The 25589-nt window shown below is 34.9% G+C and overlaps 1 protein-coding gene across 2 annotated transcripts; it reads left to right on the top strand.

The window, feature by feature from the left end:
• Positions 1–1913: 1913 nt before the first annotated feature.
• Positions 1914–23924, top strand: LOC144959326 (uncharacterized). 2 transcript variants are annotated; one of them, XM_078891884.1, is made up of 11 exons: positions 1914–2025; positions 8940–9118; positions 10002–10199; positions 11037–11135; positions 12283–12478; positions 14480–14578; positions 15321–15440; positions 16114–16229; positions 18566–18692; positions 22202–22302; positions 23247–23924. In XM_078891884.1, exons 1-11 carry the CDS (start codon positions 2022–2024, stop codon positions 23439–23441), a joined length of 1434 nt encoding a protein of 477 aa, XP_078748010.1. In that variant the 5' UTR covers positions 1914–2021; the 3' UTR covers positions 23442–23924. The 2 variants fall into 2 exon arrangements, with proteins under 2 accessions (XP_078748010.1, XP_078748011.1); XM_078891885.1 differs by lacking the exon at positions 1914–2025 and adding an exon at positions 2163–2299.
• Positions 23925–25589: the final 1665 nt, after the last annotated feature.

The raw sequence follows: 25589 nt of genomic DNA, 5'->3' as shown, positions 1-25589 counted from the left end.
TCGGAGGTCATCTTCCGCCAAGCTGATCTATCTCTTGCCAATTCTATTAAAGCAGCGCCACCTTTCTCAGCTTCATCTGTCCAAGTTCTTATCCCTTTCAAATACGTTATTCTTTGTCTTCCTCTTATTCTTTTTCCATTCATCTTTCCAGTCAAGGCGAGTATTTCCAAACCAGGGTGGCGGATAATGTGTCCTAAAAATTCCATTTGGCGTTTGATGATTTTTGTTATCAGTGATCTTTTTCTGTTTGCCATTTCTAAAATTTCTTCATTTCTTTTCCTTTCCATCCATGACACCCTCATCATTCTTCTGTAAAACCACATTTCCACTGCCTCCAGTCTTTTAACCATGGTCTTGTTTATGGTCCAGCTCTCACAACCATATAGCAGCACAGACAGTACATAGCAATCCAGGACTTTGATTTTTGTTTTCATGCTAATATTCCTGTTTTTCATAATTGTATGCAGCTGGTTGAATGCATTCTTCGCCATACCTATTCTTTTCTTTATTTCACAATCTGATTTTCCATTGGATGTTACATTGAAGCCTAAATATTTGAAACATTCAACTTGTTGTATTGTTTGTCCTCTGCTTGTTATTACACAGGCTGGTGGGTTATTATTTTTAGATACCGTCATACATTCTGTTTTAGATATATTCAGTTCCAGTCCCATATTTTCACTACTCCTGACTACAACATCCAGTAATTCTTGTAGTTCATGTTCAGATTCTGCCAGTAGAACCGTATCATCTGCATACCTCAGATTTGTTACATTCTTTCCTCCAATACACACCCCCTTCTTATGTTCGATATCTCTTAATATCATTTCACTATAGAGGTTGAATAAATCTGGAGACAAAACACACCCTGCCTAACTCCTCTTCTAATAGGTGTAAAACTGCTTAGCTCGTTGTCAACACGCATTGCTGCTTCTTGTTCCCAGTACAAATTCCGTAATATTCTTAAATCTTTACCATCAATGTCCAAGGATGATTGAATTTTGAATAGTTTTTCGTGTTGTACTTTATCAAAGGCTTTTGAATAGTCGATGAAACACATATACAGATCTTTATTTACTTCAATACATCTTTCCATCAGCATTGATAATGTGAATATTCCATTTCTGGTACCCTTGTCCTCAACAAAACCAAATTGCATCTCCCCAATTTCAGGTCGTATTTTATTTCTTATTTATGTATATTTACAGGGTGTTTAACGGCCAATTTGTCTATTTAACCCTAAATTGTCATATATATAGTTTAGGTCGGTTATGGACTGGCATATTGAACCATGTGGACCCCCCCCCCCCCCCCCACTCTGATTATAATAATTAAATTTATAATGGGTAATATAAATGTTGCTGATCGAAGGTCAAAGAAATAAATAACAATGTGAAATTGAATGTTAGCTTCAATTTAATAAACGAAAACAGATAATGTGAACGTTTCGGCTTTCCCCTTTATCAACAAAACAGGATGAATGAAAGAAACACTACAGTCAATGAGATGTGATAATAGCGTTGTTAAGGTGAATAATTAAAAAAAAAATGCCCATCAACGTGTTTGTTTATTCACCTTAACAACAGTATCACATTATTATGTCATTCGTCTGTAGTGTTTCTTTCATACATCTGGTTTTGTTGATAAAGGCAAGGGGAAACAAAAACGTTCACATTATGTTTTCGTTTATGAAATTGACGCTTACATTCAATCTCACATTCTCTAATTATAATGGAGCGAATGAAGCTGGTGTTATAGAAAATAAAATTATTGAAGGCTGGGAAGTGGGAATGGGTTTTAGATTGCAATCTTGGAGGAAGCCAAGCTGTTCACCTCGGAGGAAGCCGATTAGCCTAATTTTTATTTGTTTTACTAAAACCCAGATTGGACACTTTTTTATTTGCCGCTCAGAACTCCACCAATGATCAGCCTCGTTTTCAACTCAACAGTATTGATTTCCAACACTTGGTGAAATGGTTTCAGCTCTTGATGGAAGATAGATGTGATAAGAAACTCTAAGAATGGGTATGAGTTGTTTTGTTTTTATATTTTCAGTTTAAATGGTATTGTTTTGTTTTTCTGAACCGTCTGTGGAACTCACGGGTGTTTTCATTTGAAACCGGTAGCGGAAACATACGACTTGCCTCAGAAAAATTGGTTTCATTTCCACAGGTTTTGACTTCCTGTTTCCCCTTTTCCTTTTGATTTAAAGTTTCCGTTTGTCTTCTTGTTTACAGTAAACAAGAAGTTTTCTCTACAACTAGTACCTTATCTCAACACTCATCAAGTGCTGATTGAGGTTCGAATTATTAACTCACTTCATGACCAACATTTTCCCAGTCTAAACTCACCACGTGACCTTAGTTTTGGTTCTTACTTCAGGCTATCTCACTATCCGTTTATCTCACTTGACAACATCGTTCTTTCTTCAGCAAACTAAACTCTTCTCTCTTTTGATGTTTGTACCAATCCGGTTTCTCGGCGACACTGACACGATTAATTCTTGAAACAATCCTGTGTCATTAGTATAAGGGCCTGGTTAGGCTTTCACTTACGTCAACGTCACGTTAGGTACTTTGACTACTTTGGCTTTGGTAAAAAATTCAAATATTGGATTGAGTCTTGAGCCCAATGAAACCTATGATGTCTATATAATTATAAAGTGCTTTTCAACACGATTCTAATGATATCAAAATTATGAAAATCAGATATGCAGTAGAAAAATTATATGTTAGTTTAAAGGCTGAAAAATGGTCTTCTATTTGGCTTTGTTATTTACTGACGGACTTTGTGACCTGAAAGTGTTGCATTTCCGATAGTAACCGCCATTTGGAATTAAAAAATGGCCGCATAGATTTGAGTAAGGCTTTTGTTGGAACGAATATCATGGATGCTCTATACAACTTTGCTCTGAATTTAATTTGATTAAAAAGTTAATATGTTAAAATTAAAATCACGTGCCTCACTGAAGTTTTGTTTACCAATTTCTCATTTTTTAATTAGGTACTTTGGTAAAAAATTCAAATTGGATTGAGCTCAATGAAACCTATATCATTTTAAAGTGCTTTTCAACACGATTCTAATGATACCAAAATTGTGAAAATCAGATAAGCAGAAGAAAAGTTATGTTAGTTTAAAGGCTGAAAAATGGTCTTCTATTTGCCTTTGTTATTTACTGACGGACTTTGTGACCTGAAAAGTGTTGCATTTCCGGTAGTAACCACCATTTGGATTTCAAAACTGGTCTAAAATGGCCGCTAATATTTGAGTAAGGATTTTTCTGGAACGAATTTCATGGATGCGGTATACAACTTTCCCCTGAATTTAATTTTATATAAAAGTTAAGATGTTAAATAAACGAGCCAGCATGAAATTTTGATTTACCAAGTTCTAATCTTTTAATTATCCAAAGCTAAATTATACCCTATTTTATCCATAATCAAAAGTTATACTAAATTGTCATTGATTTAAAATAAACTACACCAAACGATAGAGTAATTTCTCCTGAAGAAAATAAGACATCAATCATTAAAATCCATCCATAAACAAAAAATCTATGGAACTTTTTCTGAGACCCATCACTCAAAAGTCCAAAAAAATCGGGTCACAGCCACTAGCCCATTTATCGGCTCCCTGCTGGAGGGCCAAATGGACGTTTACCAAAGTACCTATTTTAATTATTCAAATTCATAGCTAAATTAGGTACTAAATTGAACCCTATTAATAATAGTATTATTATCAAAAGATATACTAAATTGGCATTGATTTAGAAATAGAAATAAATAACACCAAACGATAGAGCAATTCCTCCTGAAGAAAATTAGACATAAATCATTAAAATTCATCCATCAACAAAAAAATCTATGGAACTTTTTCTGAGACCCCTCACTCAATAGTAAAAAAAAAAATGGGTCACAGCCACTCGGCCATTTATCAGCTCACTGCTGGAGTGCCAAATGGTCGTTTACCAAAATTCCTACTTTCATTAACTTTAGTTTGGACTTTGACTTTGACAACTCCAGTTATGAGGCACTTAATAAAAATTTCAACCTCAAAACATATATTCGTTTTACACAGTCAGACTGATAGGACTTGAATTAATGTTTAATTTGTTACCTTTTTTGTTTATCTAGGACAAACGGCTCCGGATTTAATTTAGAATCAGCTAGACTTAAGATTTAAAACAATTTGCTATTTATATCGCTTTTGGATTTATCCCCAATATCGCACTGAATCATTCTCCTATTGATTTAATACAGAGAATTAAGAAGGGTTTGAGACAGAATTTAAATGAAAAGATATAACAACGTGTTGCATATAATGACATGAGTCTATTTTTACCCCTGGCAATTAAATTGCATAAATAAATATGAAAATGAACAAGTTCAATTATAGGGAAATTCCACGAAAATGTCAACCGAAGGGGTGTTTTACAAATCCTTAAGAACATATTAAAATTTGGTACCAATTTGTTGGAAAATCATTCAGGATTATGAATATAAGGATGTTTCGTGCATATTTGTGATATGGATGCTTATTGTAGCTAGATGTAAGGGCATCCAGTATTTGAAGAATGAAAAGAATATTTTCTCAATATTATAAATCTTGCAACTTCTTCAAAATTATAGCCACCTTTGCTTTTGTTTATTGATATTAAAACAATTATAAGTATCAGAAACCTATATAAACATTCAAATTTACGATTTTAATGAAATGTTGTCCTCATCTGTCGTTTTAATGACCTTGGGAAATTGTATGTCAGTCCGTTACCATTAAAACAGTATTTTTTTATCTACAAAAGATGTGATTGTTGTACAGACTCACTATTTCAGATTTTCTGTTCTTACATGAATGGCTTTAGCACTGTAAGATAATTTTTCAAGAAATTTATCATTTAAGGTACTTTTGTTGGGTAATGGACTGACATTTTTTAGGGTAACGGACTGACAGTAACAGACTGACTAATTCTATTTTAATTCAAAAACAATATATAAAAGTTGTTTTTTAAGTCTCAAGAGTAATGTCCACTCCAATGTGTTTCAACTGATCAGGCAGCCATTTTATAAACATTTGGATCATAAAATTTCAAACACTGGTCTTCAACATCAAGCCTGCTATTTTTCAATAGGTAAGTTGAATCTTTTAAAGCTTGTGAATATTTTGATCACTTGAAGATTTTTGCTATGTTTGAATTGAGGGAAAAACACTGTTTATTGTTCTATAATATCCTTATGACAATGGGGCCAGTAGTAGTCTTCTGTTAAAGGGGCAAGAAGCCATGGGAGAAAAAAATAAGAAATCAAACATTTAAATTAATGTGGAAAACTTTTGAGTCAATGAGGCTTTAAATGTAGTGGGTCAGCAAGCTGTTTAGCTGTGTATAATGTCAATATTTTAGTTGTTACAAAGTAATGTGATTCAAGTTAGAAATGAGTTTTATTTTCTTAGTTTTGCTGTATTATTTTTAGGAAAACAAGATTTGCTTTTTATTCCGATTTGACTTTCATAGCTTATGATGTAATTTCGCTCAATTTTCTTTATTCACAGGTTCGAGATGCCTACTCTATCCATGGTTCAAATTAACAAGAAAGACTGAAAACTGATGGACATTACATTGTTTAGGAAAAAGATAGGCAACAAAAGCAGGAGTCTCAAAGAAAACTTGAAAATGATTGTAAAGGACGCTTAAAAGAAATAACGGGATTTTTCAAGCAAAATGGAAAAAAAGAGAAAAGCTGATCAATCTACAACTCCAAAAGAAAGTAAACCAAGCACACCTAAATCCACATCTGCCTCACATTTCAGCACAGGAAAGTAAAATACTGAATTCAACTTTTGAGTCTACAATCCTCCCAAAAAATTTAAAAAAAAATTAAACTATGCCTGTACTGCTAAGGGCATCCATCAACCAATGTTTTTAAAAATATTTTAATCATGGAAATGGGCATTCAAGATGAAATAAAATAATTTTATCGAAAATTTCCATTTGGACAAGAAGTACTCTTGGCGAGCACAAAGGGAAAAAGATTTCATAATTGTGAGAGATGAAAAAAAGAAAGGACGAAAATTCAAAAAAGTTTCCTGTAAAAAAAAACCCTGAAAAAGAGGTTGTCGATTGTCAGTGAATTTCATCCAGGAATCAAAATTGGCTAAAGTTTATTTTGCTCCCTCAGAACCTCAGAATGTACTTCTAAGAGAAATCCCACAATCTGCATAGGAAAATTGTAACAATCAAGGATAAAATGGTCCAAATGAAATTTTGAAGATCTTTCTCAGATCTTATAACTGGCTTTCTGGTCAAAAGCAGATGAGGAAGAGATTGACTGCCAATACATTTTCTATCGCCCAGTTTGCCTTGACGGGCATGGCCTATTGACAATTCCTAAGCTTGAGGAATCATGATGAAATACAGAATAAAAATTAAGCTTCAAAAATAAGAACCAAAAGAATGTTAAACCTTCGCCAGTTTTAAAGTGCTTTCATATCTACATTTTTTTAAAATGATAATTTAATTTCATAGTTGAAATAAAGTTCCCGTTTGACTTTGACAGAATAGATTTCAACTCTACGAATCATTATTTCATTATTTACTTTAAAAAAAAGCAAAGTTGGGATTGAGGTAATCAGATGTCACCCATCAAGTTACTCATCATGCCCAATGTAGCTTGACATCCATATAAGGAAGAGTATTGGTTTGATCAATCACAATGGGTATTCAGTGTTGCTCCTAATTACATAATTTGTTCTTTGCTCTGGATTTTATGTAGTAACCGTTATTCTGAGTAATAAAATTCAGAGGTGTCAGTCCGTTACCATCCATTTGTCAGTCCGTTACCGACACTTTTTCAAAGACTGCAGATTCAAATTTTGGACAATCTTTTAAATATTGCTAGTGTGTTGTAGAACAACATCTCGTGGTTACTATAAAAGAACTTATTTGTTACTGGAAGGTTTAACTTCAGAAAGTTTGATCCATCTACATATAAAATTGAAAAAGATGGATTTTCTGATGTCAGTCCGTTACCAACATTATAATGTCAAAAAAATTCAAGTTGATAAAGATTCATCTTTATCCTTTTGATATATGGTAAGGGCGGACATGATACATGTCCATGGGAAATATTAGATCCATACAATAAATACATTGCATTTCAGAGCACGAAATGTATGCATTTTTGGTCTGATTTGTCAGTCCGTTACCCGTGGAATTTCCCTATATTGAAAAGGAATCACACAAGGCAGTTTGTCTATTTTAATTGGAAGGAAAGTTCTGCCTTTTAAAAATTCTGCTAAGTCACTTTGGGTTTATTACTATTACTATTACATCATTTGAACTGACAATTAATATAATTTTATTCCCCTCCCCTTTACCTTCCCTCTCTCTCTCTCATTGTGAGGGTTGTCCAGGTTTATAACTAATAGAACCTCTTTAGAATGTGAATACAACTGATGACAAATATATCTAAATATATGGGAAACAAACTTGATGGCAAAAGGAAATAAAACTAAAGCAATTGGTATTTTTAAAATATGGATATTACTAATATGGGATTTTACAAAGAAAACAAATAAAATTTTTTGTAAAACAATACAATGCCCAAAAAAACATTATGGACTAAATTTGAAAAAATAATTAAAGATATCAATTTGAATATCGATATTGTCGGGGCAGCCATGATGAGAAGATTATTATTTCTGAGCATAGATCTAGAGTCCTGAAATTTGTCAAGACGAAAGTTTAGATGCTATTCTAAAAGCATGCGTTTTTATTTTAAAGACATCGGCTGTAGATAAAAGAAATTAATGCATTTGAAGCTTGCCACATTTTGACTTCATTTAACTCCTGAAATTTTAGATGGATAATTTTGACATTTGGCACCATTTAAAAGGAAATTGAATGCGTTTTTATTTTAAAAACATCGGCTGTAGATAAAAGAAATTAATGCATTTGAAGCTTGCCACATTTTGACTTCATTTAACTCCTGAAATTTTAGATGGATAATTTTGACATTTGGCACCATTTAAAAGGAAATTGAAAGATAAAAAAAAAAATTATACTAAAATATTTGCAATATTCCTCTTCATTACAAAGTTATACATCTTAAACTTACTACCCCCCCCCCCCCCAACGCGAATGGCAATTTCCAGTCACAACGTTCTTATGGGCGAGTTGGGTCGCGATTTGACTCCCAGTGCTGCGGCTTGCTAAACTGCCTACTTACACTACACTACACTTACTCTTACAAGCAAGTATCTCACAGTAATTTGGAAAGTCAAAGTTTGCAGTAGAATCTGACAACTTGTTTTCACTGAATTTGTGTAAATTAAAGAGAAAAAAAAGGGCAAATGTTGAGTATCATTATAAGTTATAGGGCCAGAAAATATCAATCGTCGGTATAGACCAGGGAAAAAATTAGGGTTAACTGAAAATTGATAAAGATATGACCTTTTCTTGAAAAGCATGGTTGACGGCGAGTAAAATAATATACAGTGTAGGGGTTAATCAATTTCTATGAAATTTGGCAGAGAAATTATTCAATTAATTCTCCATTGATGTATCAAGTAGCTACAATTTAAAATAAAGCAAAAAATTGATACATTTTTACTGCCATTGTTTTCTATGAAATACAATATTGAATTAAGATTGAAAAAAATGCCATTAGAAAGTAGTAATCTTTATAGTACAACAATTTACCACCAGGAGCATTAAATAGCACTTCAAACTCCTTAAAATTATTTAGCCTGGTACCAAACTTTCATTTTCACCGTTTTTATTACTTTTAGATGCTTGTGAATTTCTGCGGTTGGAGAACCAAAATTTCAATTTTCATAGTAGTAGGTCGGTCTGCTTTTATTATTATTATGATTTGTTCATAAATTAATGTTATTGGCCGAAAAGTGCCTAAAATAAACCCCTGAATGTTGAACTTTGTTTTCAGATCAAATGATTGTAGAGAATGTGCAGACATTAGTTGAGCATGCGGCCAGGACAAATGACACATCCAGAAGAATGTCACTGGTGGATTTGGGCAAGCGTCTGCTGGAGATGTCGAAGAGGGGAGACACAGATGCTGTGAGGGCATTGATGTCCAATGGGGCTCCTTTCACCACAGACTGGGTAAAGACTTAAAAATATATGAGTGTCATTGATGCTCGAAATTTGATTTATAGTAAAAAAAAAAAAAAAAAAAAAAAAAAAAATGTGCGGGTGGCTGGATGGGAGCATCACCCTTGAATCATATACCTATGATGTTCGCATGGGTGTACGATCCGATAGTGATGTCGTTTCTTCTTCTCTTTACTAGTCTATCCTGCTTCTTTGGTTTGTGATTGTATTTTTGACAGGGGATATTTTTTTTCTGTAAATCTTCTGCCTGTTTGTTCTTGGTTATTTATAATTTAGCTTATGATATCTTTAGGTTATGATTTTGATTTACATTTGTACTATTTTTGTTAGATTGCTTGTTTTTTTGTTTCAGCGGTCTCTCATATAACCTCAATTGTGTTGGAAGAGACCTAAAGCAACAAACAAAAAAAAAAAAAAAAAAAAATAGTAAAAATGTGATCTCGTTGCTTCATAAACAGTATTATATCTCATGCCTGCCTGCTTTTACTGATCGTCAGTAATTGATATGGAAATTTAATAACAATTACAGACTCACAGAAAGAACTAAGCCAATTATATTCAGATTTACGCCGCAGATTAGATTTTTAGGAAAAGAAGGAAGCCAATCATATTTAGATTTATGCTGCAGATTGGATTTTTAGGAGAAGAAGGAAGCCAATTATATTTAGATTTATGCTGCAGATTGGATTTTTAGGAAAATATGGAAGTCAATCATATTTAGATTTATGCTGCAGATTGAATTTTTAGGAAAAGAAAGAAGTCAATTATAATTAGATGTATGCTGCAGATTGGATTATTAAAATAAGGAATCCGACCACAGTATTAGATTATGATTTATCACTAAACTGATTGTACTTTAAACATCTATCCATAGCTGGGGACATCTCCGCTCCATTTTTCTGCCCAACACGGCCATCAAGAAACAGCCCAGGTCCTGCTGCGGGCTGGTATTAGTCGAGATGCTCGTACCAAAGTGGACAGGACCCCTCTCCACGTGGCTTGCCAGGAAGGACATGTGGCAATTGTGCAGCTTTTGTTGCAAAGTAATGCTGACATTGATGCTAAAGATATGGTGAGATTTGCTTTAATTTTAACAACTGTATACCTGTCGAATCTTACGAATTTGTCATGATTTTATGAATTTTAGACAAATTTCATGGCCAATTATTATGAAAATACGAAATTGTTTAGAAAATTATGTATATAGACGCATATCCATTCAGATTTCTGAACAAGTATTTTGTCTTTGGTTGTTGTTGTTGTCAGTTTGAAGTTTTGATGAATGTCGGTTGATAATAACAACAATAATAATAATAAACAACAATAACAATTCTATTGTTTTGTTTTTTTAATCAGCCTTCCGACATGACATTGCTGCGGAAAGAAATAATACCAAACTGATGAAACACTTTAATAAATGGGATATATTTGAAGTTATTTCTCCAATTCCAGCTCCTTTGTTAAATTTTTTTTGTAGAAAACATGATTTTAAAATGTTTGAGGTTCCTTGAAATATGTCACCAGATTGTGCAATAAAGAAATACCACAAAGTCAATCGGGGCATCTTTTTTTTTCAGGACAATAAAAAGTCATTTTGATTCTATTCTACTAGGAAAGTTAAGGAGGGGTTGGGGTGGCTTGATTTGTGCCAGTTGGTTTTAGTGCAAACCTGTAAGTAAATGAATTAATTACTGTAACGGTTTGTTTTCTGGATGGTTGAAGGAAATTTGCTTTTATTTCTGCGTTTCCTGCTTTTAGATTGAACCTTTGTGATTTTGAAATTATATTTTATCCTGTCTATTATAACTATTATTTGAATATCTTCAGTCAATTATAATTTAAATTCGCTCTTGTTTCTTTTCATTCTTTGTTAACATTTTCAACATTTTTATTTTCTTTATAAAAACAGCTTAAGATGACCCCATTGCATTGGGCTACAGAGAAAGGCCACATCCCCATCATTGGAATATTGATACGCAATGGTGCTGATATCACCCTAGAAGACAAAGTAAGTATGATTTACAAGTAATTGCTTTTACCATACATATCTAATTATCCGATTCATCTTCTTTAAAATGAATTACACCCGGCACTCTTTGGGAATCTTTAAGTTTAACACACATTTGTTTGAATGCATCTCTGTGACTTCACGACACTCTAAATCTTAAAGCATGGTTGAGTCCCTGTTGAGTCAGTATAATATTTAGTACTACTAGCATGTTATAGGTTTTTGTTGTCTCATCCCCCCCCCCCCCTTTCCTCTTTAAACGTTTTTAAATTACTAATCAGACTGTGGTTCACTTTTACTGTTGATGTTTTTTTTTAGTTATGTTATGTTTTATTTTAAAATATTATATATGTCGAATTTCAAATGCTTTATTTTCTTTTTTAAAATGCATGATATTTTCAGGGATCTATTTAAATGAATATTAAATAGCTTTTAAAACTTAAAAAAAAAAAATATATATATAACTAAACAGTTTGCAGAAAGTCTTCTAAGAATATCGCAGTTTAATCCAAGTGAGGTTTTAAAAAAGATATGAAATTAAGGGTCGTTGAAATGAATAACCAATTTACTATCTATTTTAATTTTATATTTTAATAACATTTTGATGTTCAAACAGCTTTTTAAAAATTTAAAGACAAAGTTTGTATGTTTAAAATGCTGATCAAATTTTATTACTTATAATGTTTTGTATAACTTGATTGTAAAAATGTACTACTCTGCGATCAACGGGATTTTCATTGTACACCTGCATACAGATTTTTTAAAAGCCAAAATTGGTCAAGCTTGGAGTTTTTCCTCTTGATTGATATCTTTTGACCATAAGTTTAATGGCAAATATTGGAATTTTCTCTTTTAATTGTTATGTGACCAAAGGGAATGATGCTGACATCAATTTTAACACATTTTGAAGTGACAATTCGTATAAATAGGGGTGAAATCCTCCATTTTGTGTAAATACATATTTTGTCCCCGAAATTCTGATTTCTCTCCCTTCCCCCCCCCCCCCCCTCCCCCCCAAAAAAAAATAAAAAATATACATAATTTTTTATTTGTTGTTTATGGCGGGTCTGCTGTTACAAATTTCATCCCATTCTTCCAAATGCCACCTTTTGATTTCACAATTTACCATATTTTATCCTTCATCCAGTTCAGTCGCACTCCAATCGACATAGCCCTGGCCAATGGCAGAACAGACATTGCCCAGCTGTTCCAGATTCACGAACACACAACGGGAGTCATTGAGGAAGGGGACACCATTACCATTGAAACACCAGAAAACTTGGTCACCGAAACCGTTTGCACGAGCGATGGAGTGGATGGACTCGTTATAGACACAGATAAATGTGAGTTGTTGTCTTTTTGTAGACCTTGTCAGTCCTGCAAGCATGAAAGCTTTGATTAGGGATTTTGTCCGGAATATGTAGTAAATGTGAGAAACTTTTCATGAATATGGAACTTAAGGAAAATATGGCATCATGGTCATCAAATATCCACTTGTTGTTCTGCTGTATTCTTTAAGACCTTTTTTTGGACAATTTTTATTTAATTTCTTTACATTGATATTTCTTTTATGTATAACTGACTTGTGTTGTGATACAGAATTATAATTTCCATTTATCAATTTCTAAAAAATTAATTTAGTGAATGACGGATGATACATTTTATATGTCAAGACATGGCATTGGCATGGAATTGTTAACCCTCATCTTACTCAACTACAGGAAAATCATCTCATTCTTAATGATATGATGAACATTTTTCATTTTCATATTTCTTTTGTACACAACAAAATTTGGAGAAATCAAAGCGTAGTTGGTTGGTTTCGCAAGTCTCTGTAGGAAAAGATACCAGCTAGACTCTTAGAAGGGGCAGTTTAAGTGGGTTGGAAAATTATGTTAAGCCTGTTATTCAAAAATGTGTAATTTGAATAATCTGTATTTTATGAAATAATTATTCATATACAGGGATGCTGCAATTTCAGAAGTCAGGCCTATTGGTCATAGTCCAGATTTTCTGGCTCGATTACAGTTATCAAGAAGGATTATCTTTCTGTTTATCAACCAGATGATCCTTTTCACATTGTGTGGAGCAGTCATTGTTATGGAATTTATTTATTTTATTCTTTTATTTATTCATTTATTTTTTTGATTGAAATTTATTTTTCAAAAATATTTTGTGGGTACAAAATTTAATGTATGAGTATTGGGTACTTGGTATGATTATAGTGGTGTTGAATGTATGAGTATCGGGTACTTGGTATGATTATAGCGGTGTTGAATGTATGAGTATCGGGTACTTGGTATGATTTTAGTGGTGTTGAATGTATCAGTATCGGGTACTTGGTATGATTATAGTGGTGTTGAATGTATGAGTATCGGGTACTTGGTATGATTATAGAACAGTAAAGTTGGTGCCCCAAACGTAAACAATAACAAGTTGCTAGTGATTTCCGTTAGGGACCGGAATAATTTACGCACAATATAGGTCTCCCAATTTTGTAGTTTGAGTTGTAGGCAATACACTTTCAGTATTGAAAATATGTTTACATAAAATCTAACAGTTGCAGAAATAATAATATAAGACTAAATTATTATGAAAATCAGGCTCCGAATAATTCTCGTTTTGTTCATACCAGCGCAATAATTTGCTCTGGTCTAAAAATAGATAGACGTAACTTTTGATAAATTTTACCTTTTGTTCCATAAAATATCCATATCTAGACATTATTTGATGCATGATCGAGTATTTATGAATATGTGTTTCTTTTGCCACCTAACAGCCAAATTTTAAAGGTTATTTTCTTTCTATTATTTACATTGGAACGTGAGCTGTCAAGACAGGAACATGTGGTTTGCCATGTGCTTCTCGACCTTTGTTTACGTTTGGGGCACCAACTTTACTGTTCTATAGTGGTGTTGAATGTATGAGTATCGGGTACTTGGTATGATTATAGTGGTGTTGAATGGATGAGTATCGGGTACTTGGTATGATTATAGTGGTGTTGAATGGATGAGTATCGGGTACTTGGTATGATTATAGTGGTGTTGAATGTATGAGTATTGGGTACTTGGTATGATTATAGTGGTGTTGAATGTATGAGTATCGGGTACTTGGTATGATTATAGTGGTGTTGAATGTATTAGTATCGGGTACTTGGTATGATTATAGCGGTGTTGAATGTATGAGTATCGGGTACTTGGTATGATTATAGCGGTGTTGAATGTATGAGTATATGGTACTTGGTATGATTGTGGTGTTGAATGTATGAGTATCGGGTACTTGGTATGATTATAGTGGTGTTGAGTACTAGTCCAATTCCCAAATAAACCTTTTGTCATCTCCAGTAATCAAATCCGAACCAGATGACTCTACAGACCAGACAAGTACATCCGTCCTGGCCACTTTGGCCGCCTTGGCTGAGGCCACTGCTCCCAATTCTGGAAGTGAGTGTAGTGTGGGATCTGAACACAAAGTGTATGAGAGGGGATGGACTTTAGCATGTTTTGTTTTATAGATTTGTAGTGCTGTCCATACACGGTTAGATAAGCACAGCTGTCAGGTCACATTAACCCTGCTACTATTTTTGGAATTGAGTATTGCATCAGTGCAGGATCTGAATACAAAATTAGAAGAATTCAGATTTTTTTTCTTCCATATCCAGGATTTTCCAACGTAATTTTCTATGAAAGATGGTGAAAATATTGTTGATTTTTATTTTTTATTTTAAAAAATTTTTTGGATAAGGATATGAATTTAAATCCATCAATTCTAAAGCATATTTTGTTCTGGCAGTTCATAGAAGAAATGTGGAAATTATGCATTTATAGTTGATACTTTTTTTTTTTAATCGTCAGATTATTTTTCCTAAAAGTATGCAGATTTTTTTGGATTAAAAATATTTTTATATGTATTGTTGTTGACAATGTTAACATCTCGATTAGGATGAGATTTTGTTTGGAAACCACCCACCCCCTCTACTCCCTGTCTTTACAGATGTTTTTTGGTAGCTGGGACTGTTAGATCTAGTGGAAAGTAATTTGTCGTAGATTAATGTACTATCCAAGGGGTAGCATGCAATTGCTCCTGCTTGTTTAACGCTACAAAGGCTGGGATAAATTCTGGCACCATGGGCCTTTGTAGGTTAAAATTTTAAAATGTATACAATGTATTCTTTTTTCCTTTCAGGTGCAGCAACCACATCAGAGGCAATGAGTTGGTTAGAGAGCCATGGGATCACAATGATATCAGGAGACGGCAGTCTGATCACATCGGCTGTAGAGAGTGGTCAAACCATTACCCTCACAGGTGACCACTTTTGTCTTGGTCCTTCAGTAAATAGATATTGCAAATTACATTTCCTCAACATTCCACGCCTTATATATCCAAAGTGACAGTGCCAATTCTTGTGTTTTTATTATTTTTTTTTAAAGTTACGTGGATTAATCACGTCTACTCTTCCCTTTTTGCTCCGCTTTATGGTGTTGAACTCCTGAACTGAAATTCCTGGTTTAAATCCTGTCTTGGAGAAGACACATTTTTTTCCTCACATTCTCTCTTTGTAGCTAGGGTGTAAAATAACACCTGGTCCATAACTGTGCTGTCTCTGTGGGATGATAAAATTTTAATTCAGGGGACAGCATGGCTCAGCTTCGTACCCAAAAGGTACTGAGTTCGACTACCCGCCGCGTTATGTGGCCTTGAGCAAGTCACCTCGCCCTAATTCACTTTGCTGCGCTGCACTGCGGCTGATGTCTTGGTTATTTAAGTCTTCCCTTGGGATAGACACAAAAGACAAATTTCCCCTTGGGGATGAATAAAGGGAATTTTATTTTTATTATATTTTTTTAACAGTGTCCGATGGATGTTGTCTCTCATTCTACGTTTTAAACGATACTGATGGATTAGGAATTTGTGTTAAGCACTGGTTCATGTTTTAAATTAAAAAAAAAAAAATCCTTAATTTGTTTTCCATTTTCAGAAGCAGGCAAGATAGCCTTGAATCAAATCATCCAGCAAGAGAACAGCGTGGTGGAGACAGACGGTGAAATCCAGGAGGAAACCATTATAGAACAGGCAGATGGAGATGCAGCACAGGTAGGAGTCGGTGGTTGAGCGAGGAGTCTGTGACTGGTTTATTGGAATAGCAGTTCATAAGTTTTGTGTTCGAAGTACTACCCCTAAATGCTCAAAGCACTAACCCTAAAGCATGTCAGATTTTTTGGCTTAGATAACTGCTATGATTATGTTTGTTATTTATTTTTAAATGTAAAATGCTGTCTTCAGGGCTGAGAATCTTCCGCCTTAATGGTAGTTTATCTCCGCCCATCCCATCACATTTCCTCCTCTCTCTCAACCATCCATTAAATCATCTGGTATATAGAGATGATATATTAGAACAAAGCAATGGTGATTGGACTATGGCTTTAAATTTGAGAGATTCTTGGGTTGTATAAGCTGAATAACTACTAGGTTTCTTTGCTTGTGTTTGATCGATAGACAGAGAAATTTTCCTCCTTTTTGACAAATTGCTATTATCATCACTGAATAAAAAAACACTCACCAAAACCACTACATCAACATCTCTACCACCACTACTATTACAATCACTACCACATCATCATCCCTACCACCACTACCACATCACCCCTACCACCACCACACCATCATCCCTAGCACCACTACCACAACTACCACCACATCATCATTCCTACTACTACTACAACCACCACCACATCATCAACCCTACTACCACTACTTCAACCACCACCACATCATCATTCCTACCACTACAACCACCACCACATCATCAACCCTACTACCACTGCTACAACCACCACCACTTCATCATCCCTACCACGTCTACTATTACTACAACCATTATCCCTACCACCACTACTACTACAACCACCACATCATCCCTACCACCACTACTACTACAACTACCACCACATCATCATTCCTACCACAGCTACTACAACCACCACCACACAATCATCCATACTACAACCACCACCACACAATCATCCATACTACTACTACAATCACTACCACATCATCGCTACCACTGCTATTACTACAACCACCACCACATCATCATCCCTACTACAACCACCAAATGTTGTAATTACACTTTCAATTTTTGAAATTCCACCGAGTCGTGTCAGAAATTTCTGCGAGACAAATTTTGGATCGCATCTCAGTAAATTTGAGTGAAATTCAAATTTATAGGTTATGGTCGCATGGATGGGTCATGAACTTCACGATGAAAAATTTCCTCCTTTTTTGTGACCAGTCATTCTCACCCCTGTGTCTTCGACTGTGATAACTGAATTTAATTAAGTAAACAACATTTATTTTCTTTGCTATTTTATGTTGTCATGGTTACACAATTGGTTTATCTTGAATTTTAAACAAAATATATATATTATTTTTTTTTGGTGCAGCTATGTGTTTTTTTAATCTGACACTCACCTTTGGATCACAAGGTCTTGGGGTCGAGTGGTGCATAGTTGATCCTTGGAAAAGGCTTATTGCTCACATTTTCTCACCATACTCATGTGTAAAATGAGCATTGTCAGCGTTATCTCTGTTGGAAAATTAAATTGTAATATCATCCAACCGGCTTCGTGTCTCATCCTACATTTTAAGTGTTGCAGTTGGCTAAGGACTCCTTGTAAAGTGTTTTGAGCTAATTCTTTTCGATCAGATAAAAAGTTTTCGTCTCCCAAAAAGGGAAAATATATTTGGTAAAAGGGTTAATATGTTTGAGTGAATTCATTATAAGCCAAACATAATGTGATGTGTACAACTATGGTGACAAACAGTTTCTGGCACACTGTCTTATCTAGGCCAGTCATATATACCAAACCCACCTAGTACTGGGGAAAAATTGTAGAATTACGAATTTTTAGCTCCTGCTACAGGACTGCAATGTTATGCGTCTTTTACCCCATGAATATTATTGATCTTTCTGTAAAGGAAAGGTTGGTTTCCGGGACTTTGGGGCATTTTAAAAATCATGTTTAAGGCAAATTATTAATTTGTTATGCTAACTTCCTTTTTTTCTCACTTGAAAACTACGACTTTCTGAAATTTAAAGTGGGCAGCTGTGTAATACAATACAGATTTTCAAAACGATATGGAATTGTATAGCAGCCGACTGTCCTGTAGCGGTTACAGTCTTTACTTTGTACCCGAAAGGTATAGAGTCCGATCGGCCATCGCTGCTCTGTGTGGCCTTGAGCAAGTCATCTCACCCTAGCTCAATTTGCGGCTGATGTCTGGGTTGTTCCAGTCTTCCCTTGGAATAGACCCAATAGACAAATTTCCCTTTATTTCTTATTTTTTATTTATAATTGGGACTGTCCCGATTTTGCAATCTGAGAAAGAATTTTAAGAAAATTAATCACTGATATTCTTCTATATCCCAGAACATGATAACCCTGGTGACGAGTGGAGATGGGGCAGACGGCATTGGGGACCATCACCAAGTGCAAGGTACAATCGTTACCACAGAGGACGGCACAGAGATTTTGGTACAGAATGCACAGGGAGATGGTGAGGAAGATGGATCTTTCAGGACAGAGGATTTATGTCTCTAGAACAATCCTGACTGCCAAATACATACTTGCCAACCCTTCCGCGTTTGGCGGAATCATTCCTATTTTCACTCTTCCTTTTCTAAAATTTCGATTTTCAAAGATGATGATGATGAGAAAAAAAGTGGAGGGGGGTAAAAGGTGAATTTTTAAAAAGTGATTGCCAAAAGGGAATTAAGTAGGAAAATTAATTGCACTCCTTTCCCCCTTCCCCATTCGATTCTCTAATACATGTGATATGTAATTGTGCCGGAATACTGTCTTTATGTGTTTTGGGGCAAAGTTGGTGGTTATTTCGATACAGAATTATCCATTGTTAAGAAATTCCTTTCTCTTTTTTTTTTTTTGTTTTTTTTTGTCTCAAATTCCTATTGTCTGACCTTCTGATTCCACTTTTGGAATGTGAAGGGTTGGCAGGTCTGCAAATAGTATTTGGATAAATTTCAAATCTACATCTTAAAAAATTTCTTTATTTTTTTTAATTTTGTGGTCTCCTGGTTATCCATTTAAAAGAAAATAGATATGCGTCAAATTTTAGATAATTGATCTAGCTAAGTGGGGAAATTGTTAGATATTTGTTTTACTAGCCCTTCAATTTGTTTCCAGATTGAGCAATACTACATGTTTTTTCTGACAGTAAATACTTCTCTTTCACTGTGTCAAGCAGGTCATTTAGCTTTGATAATCAAACAAATATCAGCGCTTCCAATCATCCGTTTATTTTCGAAAATCCATAGTTTCCCCATCTTTGTCAAGACTTTTTTCTCCCCTTTTTCTTCAAAACTTTGTGCAAATTCTTGAAACATGCTCTCAGGACGTATTATTTTTTACTGTTTCAACACGTTATTTTTCAAAATTCTTCAGTGGGCTTTGCTCCTGGATTTCCCATTGGAATTCTGTCCCTGGATCCTATGGGGGTCTTTAGCAGCACTCATACTCCTGGCAATCTCCATTCTTTTGGGATTTGGGTGTTGGAAGCGCTGAGATATACATACAGCTTGTATTTGATGGAGTGGGTTTGAAGGGCTGTACACAGTAGAGCACAGTAATAATGAGCAAGCTTAACTCACTCAATTCTAGCCCTCTACCTCTGTGCTGTCCACTCCCCCAACAGGGTTTTGGTCCTTTTCCACATTGATTTTTAAAAAATATATATATTCGAGTATGTATATATACTTTACTTAATCTAAAAGAAAATTATGTAATTTTGTTCAACAACATGTATCGTGTTATAGATTAAAAACAGTAGTTTTGATAACATGCAAATAATTTGTCTCAGAAAAATGTAAATAATGATGGGGTTAAAGAAGTAGCCACAGTCAAATTCAAGTACAGAGATTGTCGGTTTGAGGGTTGAGTGAGTTAAAATGTCTGTGTCAAATTTCCCATAGTCAATCCAATGAAATGTTCTATCTACCGCCAATGATACTTTTGAATTGAGTTTTAAATGACAGTGTGCTAGGGTTAGACATAGCAAAGAGAGGAAATTACTAGAAAAAAATCAGCCTGCCACAGCTAGGGATCAAACAGATGTCAGACTGTCTGATTACCTTTTCTCATGCCTTCGTTCTCAACCTCTTGTGTTCAATGGTTTATAATAATAATAATAAGTTATTTATATCGCGCTCAGAGGCACTTTACAATATTAATTGTCATTCAAACATTCATTCTTTGTCAATTTTGGGAATACATATGCACACAAACTCAAACACAGATGCATTTACATTCATACACACACATACTTACACCGGTATTACTCACTAACATTAGTAACTTTTTCTAACGAAAGACATTTGATTAAAAAATGCAATAAAATTAAAATTAGATTTAAGGCGTATTCTGTGAGCGAAACTATTCGTAAGCTCTGGAAAAAAGTTCTGTTTTAAGTTGTTTTTTTTTTAAATATTTTTTTTTTTTTTTTTTTTTTTTTTTTTTTTTTTTTTTTTGAAAGACTGACTAGCCCTAATTAGTTTTACAACTGGGGAGAGCGCATTCCACAAGATAGGGCCTCTTAGAGAAAAAGACTTATTACTAAGGGATAATCTGGTTCTTGGGACGATTAAGAGAGAGTCTTCAGATGGCCTTAATGGCCGTGTTGGATTATAATGTTGACATAAATCCAAGAGGTACACTTGATTATTTATACAGTTATGAACAATGTTACAAGTTTTAAAAACAATCCTTTCACTAACTGGCAACCAATGGAGATTATATAGAATTGCTTTTGTAAGGTCATTGGATTTTTCAATCAGTTTTGCGGCTCGGTTTTGAATCTTTTGCAAACGTATCATTTTGGTCCGCTCACTTAATAGCAATTAATTACCTGCTGGTTACCAAAGCATGAACAATGATTTATGAGGTGCTCTCATCAAGAAGATGTCGAATTTTACCAATATTTCTCAAATGATAAAAGCAAGATTGGCAGGTTTTTGTTGTCTGTTATGATGTAAAACGAGGGTCGATAGCCTTGTCAAGGATATAGGTATCAGGTTAAGGATATAGGTATCAGGTCAAGGATATAGCTATCAGGTCAAGGATATAGGTATCAGGTCAAGGATATAGGTATCAGGGCAGTGAGCATGCGCGTTGGATGAACCGAAATATAGGGCTTCCAGTTTGGCGTTTCAACACCAAATTTGGTCTTTTTCTCAGGATTGGACAATTTCACTTGTTTAATTAATTGATATATTTATTAAACAAATCTCGCGTAAACCGACAAAAAGATTTAGTGAAAACAAGGGCTTCCCTGCGACTAGTATGGGACAGGAAATGATGATTTATTTGTCGTAGAGCAAGTTATTTTAAAAAATGGCATTTTTCCATAATTTTGGTCCCGTCAACGCCTGTGGCCAGGTCAGAACTGACCAATTGGCATCAGTACAAGTAATAGTATTAGTCAGGACTGACCCCCAGACGCCGGTGCCTGTTCGTCAGTACTGACCCGCAGGTGCCAGCGCCTGGGGGTCAGTACTGACGAATAGCCACTCCGTAAAGATATCTTAATTCAATAAAACGTCTTGAAAACAATGTTCTGATGCCAGAGCTGGTCTATGATGGAGTTATGCATTATTTTAATGTATTGAGTACAAATTAGTAATCTTTAAAGGTAGTTATATTGTGTATACTGTGTTATTGCCCCTGAAAACTACAAATTTTTCCAGTGTCATGTAGGCAGGTCTGAGGTAATAAGTTGTCCCAACTATCGGGTAACCTTTTGTGGTGTTAAAGGATGATTTCTTTTTATTTCTTGCTTTGTCAGGCACTGCTCCATAACACCTTTTCAAAACGATACCAAAGTTGGATCATTTTGACATGAAACTTAATTTTCAACATTTCGTTCATTCCGATGGTAATAATTACCAGTTTGACACGGTGGGTCACATCATTTTCTGTCTAGCCTCGTTCATTTTGCTATGCTCTACTATAGACACAAACCAAGACAGTGACCAGTTCCTGTATCTATTTCAGTGATCTCTCACATGACAGACGAGGACGGCAATGCCCTAGTCATAGAGGAGGCAAACGCCAGTCTGGCTGGTGTAGGCAAAGCAGCTTCCATAGAGGAAGAGGTAATGCAGTGATATCATTTATAAAGTCACAGTATTTAACCTTATTCCAATTGTATGTAGGTATTCTCCTATACCTGTTACAAGTTTTAAGGATAGCTTAGTTGATAGGACCTGGGTTGATCCCGGGATGAAGTTGAGATTTTATTTTGACCATTCTGCATTGGTTGGGCAGCTGAATCTATTAGATTTGGTGGAAAGTACTTTGCGATACTCTAGTGTCCTGTCCAAATGGTAGCAAGCACCTGCTATTATTTGTTTGACACTATGGAAACTGGGATAAACTTTGGCTCCACGAGCCTATGACTGATTAAGGACTTTTATTATAAGTTACAAGTATGACCCCTGCATGCCTTAAAATTCTTATTGAATATTTGAAAGCCAGTCTGATCATTTAAAATCTTGTGATACTTCTTTCATTAACACTGTCTTATAAATACTCTTCCCTCAGTTCTATATTTTTTAGTTTGGTAGATCTTCCTTCAGTTCTATATCTATATATGAGAAATATAGGGTATGGAAATGTGAAAACAATAGAAAATATCATGGCGTGAGAGCCAAACTTGGGACCCACCCCCTCCATCTGGAGATCAGCGAGCTGTTCCACTGGCCATTGAGTCATCCAGGCCCACAAGAATATGGCTTTCAAACTTGTTATCCACCTATTGTGCAGATTCTCTTCTCTCAATTACATAGGGGATCAAACCGAAGCTTGGCTAACTGACCCCACAAGCTTTCAATTAACTAGTGTTGGAATAGACCCTGAAGAGAAATTTCCCATTGGGGATGAACGAAGGGATTATTGTTTTATTTTTCAAAATCCTGTTTGCAGATGTAATTATTGAAAGTGAGGTAAAGTGAAATGTGGTTTCCAGTTAAGAGTTAAATTGAATCATTTCTGTAAAAAAGGTAAATAATGTGTTGCTTTATTTGACTTTTCACCCCAGATGGTTCTCCAAGAGGCTGGTGAAGCAGAACAGTTAACACTGGAGGAAACTCTGGGTGGAGACGAAGGCCAGCTGACGTTGCCCGAACATTTGGAGACTGTGGAAGAACATGTGACTGGAGAGACGACCTTGGAAGTGGAGGGGGAAGTCAAGGTTGATGATGAAGTGGAGGAGGAGGTTGTGGGGGATGAATGAAGGAATGTTCTTGAATGATGATTGTATAATTGGCAAGGGAAAGAAGTGCTGGAAGATTCAAAGACATAATGCAGACCTGCTTACCGCTACGAAAAATTTGGAGAATTACGAAATTTTTGCTCCAATTTTTTTCAGAACTTCATGAGCATCTCTTAAGTCATTTAATGTAAATGTTGCTGCTCGAAGCTCGGAAGAAATAAATAACAATGTGAAATTGAATGTAAGTTTCAATTTAATATTTCGGGTTTCCCCTTTATCAACAAAACAGGATGAATGAAAGTGTATGTAATGTTTCATTCATCCTGTTTTGTTGATAAATGGGAAACCCGAAACGTCCATTTTAACTGTTTTTGTATATTTAATTGAAGCTTAAAATCAATTTCATATGGTTATCTAAGTCATTAAAACTTATTGATGGTCTTTGAGTGCCTAAGAGTTGTTAACTAGACTACATTCATAAAATAAAGATGTGACACATAAAGCCCCCGGAATTTACTAGTTACTTTTAAAATAAAGAACAAATGACAAGTTGGTTTAAGATTATATGAATATAGAAAGATGAAATTTAATGAGGTGAATGTTCTTATAAATAAATAGTGATCACAGTTACAGGTGTGATAACACAACAATATTACGTAACTTCTGTGATCTTGAGGATAAAGTTGTATGGACTTGTGAGGTCCTACTCACAGGCAGAGGGCATATTCAATGACATCAGGACACGACAATCCTGACAGTGGCTGGCAAGGATGAAAAATGAAGCTCCAACGTCTTGATAATGGAACCAAACAATGGAGTTTTCCACCAGGTCCTGATAATAAGATGTAAATCTTTATGGAGTTTTCCACCAAGTCCCGATACCAAGATATAAATCGTTAAAATATAAGTGAGTGGAGTGGTCTGGCCATCAAGGCATATGTTTTTGAGAGAAGTGAGTGTGGAAGATTAAATCAGCTTTTATGATAAGTGGCTACGTGACAGAAGGTAGAACGAAACATATTCACTAATATTAAAGGAACGATAATCTTATATTATAATTAGAAGGTAAAGTTTTTCTAAGCCTACCGAAATATAAGTGGAGTGATATGAACTCCATTCTTACTAAAATAAAACTTTAATAAATAAAATAAATGTGAATCATCGTTATGTGACAGCCAGACTACATGATTTTAAGGATTTTGAAGTTTTATTTATTCCTTGTGAAAGTAAATTGTTGCTTTATTAAGTTAGTTATAGCGGCTACAAAACTACCAATTTTTACATTTTCAAGTGGCCAGGTCTGCCTAGTGTGTCATTTTCACTGTTCAGCTTGGTTTTCCCTTGACCAACAAAAACTTATTTCCATGAAATCGTATGATAAATGTGTGAATGAGCAATAAATGTTCTGAGAATGCATGAAGGAGAGTAAATGTTGGTGTGTGTGTATAGGGGAAGGGGGGGGGGGGGGGGGGGGGGGGGGAGGCATCTTAGAGGTATATAACAAATAACTTCACTGAAACTAAAACAGAGCTGAGGAAAACTGATAACATTTTTTCAGAGTTTTGTTTTCCCCCTTATAAAAATAGTCATGCTGTAGAAATTGATATTGATAGGAACTTCGTCCAACTTTTTTCTGGAAAGGTTTAATGCAAGGGCTTTTAAACAATGCCAAAGACTCTCTTAAAGGTATGCTTTATGGCAAGATCGATTCCTGGTGATGCTGAGATTTTCTATTTTCCAACCCTCCTGCCCACACAGAAATGTTGGGTAGCTGAATCTTTTAGATCTGGTGGAAAGTACTTTGCGATAGACTAGCATCATATCCAAAGGGTAGCAAGCAATTTCTAATGTCTATTTATAGAAACCAGGATAAACTTGGCTCCATAGGCCTTAATGTTCCCGAGCACTTTTTTTTTCTTTTTTCTGGTAAGGTATTCCACTTAGACTTAGATGGCCAAAAATGGTGAATGGATCTCATTCCAGCCTAGACACTAATTTTAAAATTATAAAATTAACAATTTGTACAGCTGTTATTATCTGCATTTTAGTGTATTGTTCCATTCAAGTTATCATCAGAATTTCCAGGAAGAGACGTAATTTTGTTAGGGCATAGCTCACGTAGTAGTAGGTACAAAATAAAGATGATATAAACATGATCACAGTAGCAAT

The sequence above is a fragment of the Berghia stephanieae genome, chromosome 13 (assembly GCF_034508935.2).
Source record: "Berghia stephanieae isolate SIO BIC M18660-M18661 chromosome 13, UCSD_Bste_1.3, whole genome shotgun sequence".
Lineage (NCBI taxonomy): Eukaryota > Metazoa > Mollusca > Gastropoda > Nudibranchia > Aeolidiidae > Berghia > Berghia stephanieae.
Note: the sequence above shows the minus strand (reverse complement) of the source record. Positions and strands in the feature narration are given on the sequence as shown.

What these genes read in the sequence shown, in the direction of transcription:
- LOC144959326 (XM_078891884.1), top strand. An exon ending in CAGATGGAGATGCAGCACAG is followed by an intron (nt 16,230 to 18,565) that starts GTAGGAGTCGGT and finishes TCTATATCCCAG; the next exon opens with AACATGATAACCCTGGTGAC. An exon ending in CAGCTTCCATAGAGGAAGAG is followed by an intron (nt 22,303 to 23,246) that starts GTAATGCAGTGA and finishes TTTTCACCCCAG; the next exon opens with ATGGTTCTCCAAGAGGCTGG.